The sequence below is a fragment of the Mycetomoellerius zeteki genome, unplaced genomic scaffold, assembly GCF_001594055.1.
Source record: "Mycetomoellerius zeteki isolate Tzet28-1 unplaced genomic scaffold, Tzet1.0 scaffold300, whole genome shotgun sequence".
NCBI classification, from domain to species: Eukaryota; Metazoa; Arthropoda; class Insecta; order Hymenoptera; family Formicidae; genus Mycetomoellerius; species Mycetomoellerius zeteki.
Window position 1 is genome coordinate 13,380 of NW_017257284.1, and position 1,584 is coordinate 14,963.

The following is a 1,584-nucleotide window of genomic DNA, read 5'->3' on the forward strand; positions in this document are numbered from 1 at the left end:
TTTACACCGTTAAGGGCCAATTTCACCAACCACGGTTAGATTAACCGACGGTTAAAGTTAGCAGGGTGGCCAACAGACATTCATATTCTCTCGTAACCTCTTATATATTGTCAATTTTACGGAGCTTTGTCTATCTGAAATTTCATCAGTGAGTGAGAATACAAAATGAATGATATTATAAATTACATATTTTTTGACGAATTTGCTGGTTACAATTTAGAAAAACGTCGAAGACCACGTAAAATCAAACCACGTATAAATTATTTAGAATTGTTTGACGATGTAGATTTCAGGTCAAGGTTTAGAATATCAAAAAATCATTTTATGATATTATTTGAAAAAATAGAAGATGAAATACGACCAAAAACTGATTGGTATGTACAAATATATGTGTGTATATATATGTATATATAATAGTAAGATTATATAAATAACGTTAATTACTGTTAAATACTGTTATTTTTACAGTAATGATGCTATTCCACCTATTACACAATTGTTAGTTGCATTACGATTCTATGCAACAGGATCCTTTTTGCAAACTATTGGAGATTTCTGTGGAATTAGTATATCAAGTGCTCAGAGAATTGTTCACCGTATATCCAATGCTATTGCTGCATTAAGAAATGAGTTTATAAAACTTCCAATATTACCTGAAGAAATTCGTCGAAATGAGAAGGAATTTTACCAAACTGCCAAATTTATTCGTATTATTGGCTGTATGGATATAAAGATTTTATAAAGATTTTTTAAATTTATATATTCCTAATAATAAATTAATACCTGTCTTATAACTTTCACGCTTCAAAGTTGCACAATATTTTCTTGCTGCTTTTTTCAGATTATCCCAACAGTAACGTAAAGCTTTTTCTGATCTTTTAATTGTTGTGTTTGCATTATATTTGTTGGTAATATCAACCCATACTTCATCCTTTTTTACAAGTGTTGAACGATCAGTTTCTTTGTTTTCAATGACATCACGTTGTAAAAATATTAAATCTAATAAAGATTCTTTATCTGCGTCAGAAAAATTCTTTTGCCTTTGCATGTTTTAATCTGTAAAAAAAAATAAAATTTATAATGTCATTTTATATTATATAAAGAAACATATTATATATATTTATATTACCTTTTAAACTTTTTTTCACATGTATAATACACTGTTTATTGCTTCCCACAAATTTCAGGTTAGAGCCAAGAGGTTACGAGAAAATATGTGTCTGTTGGTCACCCTGCTAACTTTAACCGTCGGTTAATCTAACCGTGGTTGGTGAAATTGGCCCTAAATCGGTTAGTACGCGTATCAAATTGATGCGGATTAAATATTTGGTACGTCCTTATTTACACCGATCTGCCTCAGAACAAGTCAAATTAGGTGACATGATGTCTTCACTGCTATTCAAGATGTAAAACCTCTAATTCTAACTTTAACTTGAACTTAAAACCAGTGGCGAATTTTAATATACGATCCAAAATGAACCAAGCGTTTACAGCACGCTGAGATTCTTTGATATCATTTGATATGCGTACCAGCTTAGTCTGATACTCGTGATTCAGAAGTATCAGATCAAAATAATCCGCCAG

General features: G+C 30.6%; 1 protein-coding gene across 2 annotated transcripts; it reads right to left on the bottom strand.

Annotated features, from left to right (window-relative positions):
- Nucleotides 1-442: 442 nt before the first annotated feature.
- Nucleotides 443-1,276, bottom strand: LOC108724493 (uncharacterized). 2 transcript variants are annotated; one of them, XM_018450894.1, is made up of 4 exons: nucleotides 1,130-1,276; nucleotides 784-1,056; nucleotides 654-717; nucleotides 443-555 (listed from the first exon to the last, which is right to left on the bottom strand). In XM_018450894.1, the coding sequence occupies exons 2-4, from the start codon at nucleotides 1,046-1,048 to the stop codon at nucleotides 543-545; spliced, it is 342 nt and encodes a 113-aa protein (XP_018306396.1). In that variant the 5' UTR covers nucleotides 1,049-1,056; nucleotides 1,130-1,276; the 3' UTR covers nucleotides 443-542. The 2 variants fall into 2 exon arrangements, with proteins under 2 accessions (XP_018306396.1, XP_018306397.1); XM_018450895.1 differs by lacking the exon at nucleotides 654-717 and having other exon boundaries at nucleotides 443-653.
- Between the last annotated feature and the right edge of the window lie 308 nt (nucleotides 1,277-1,584).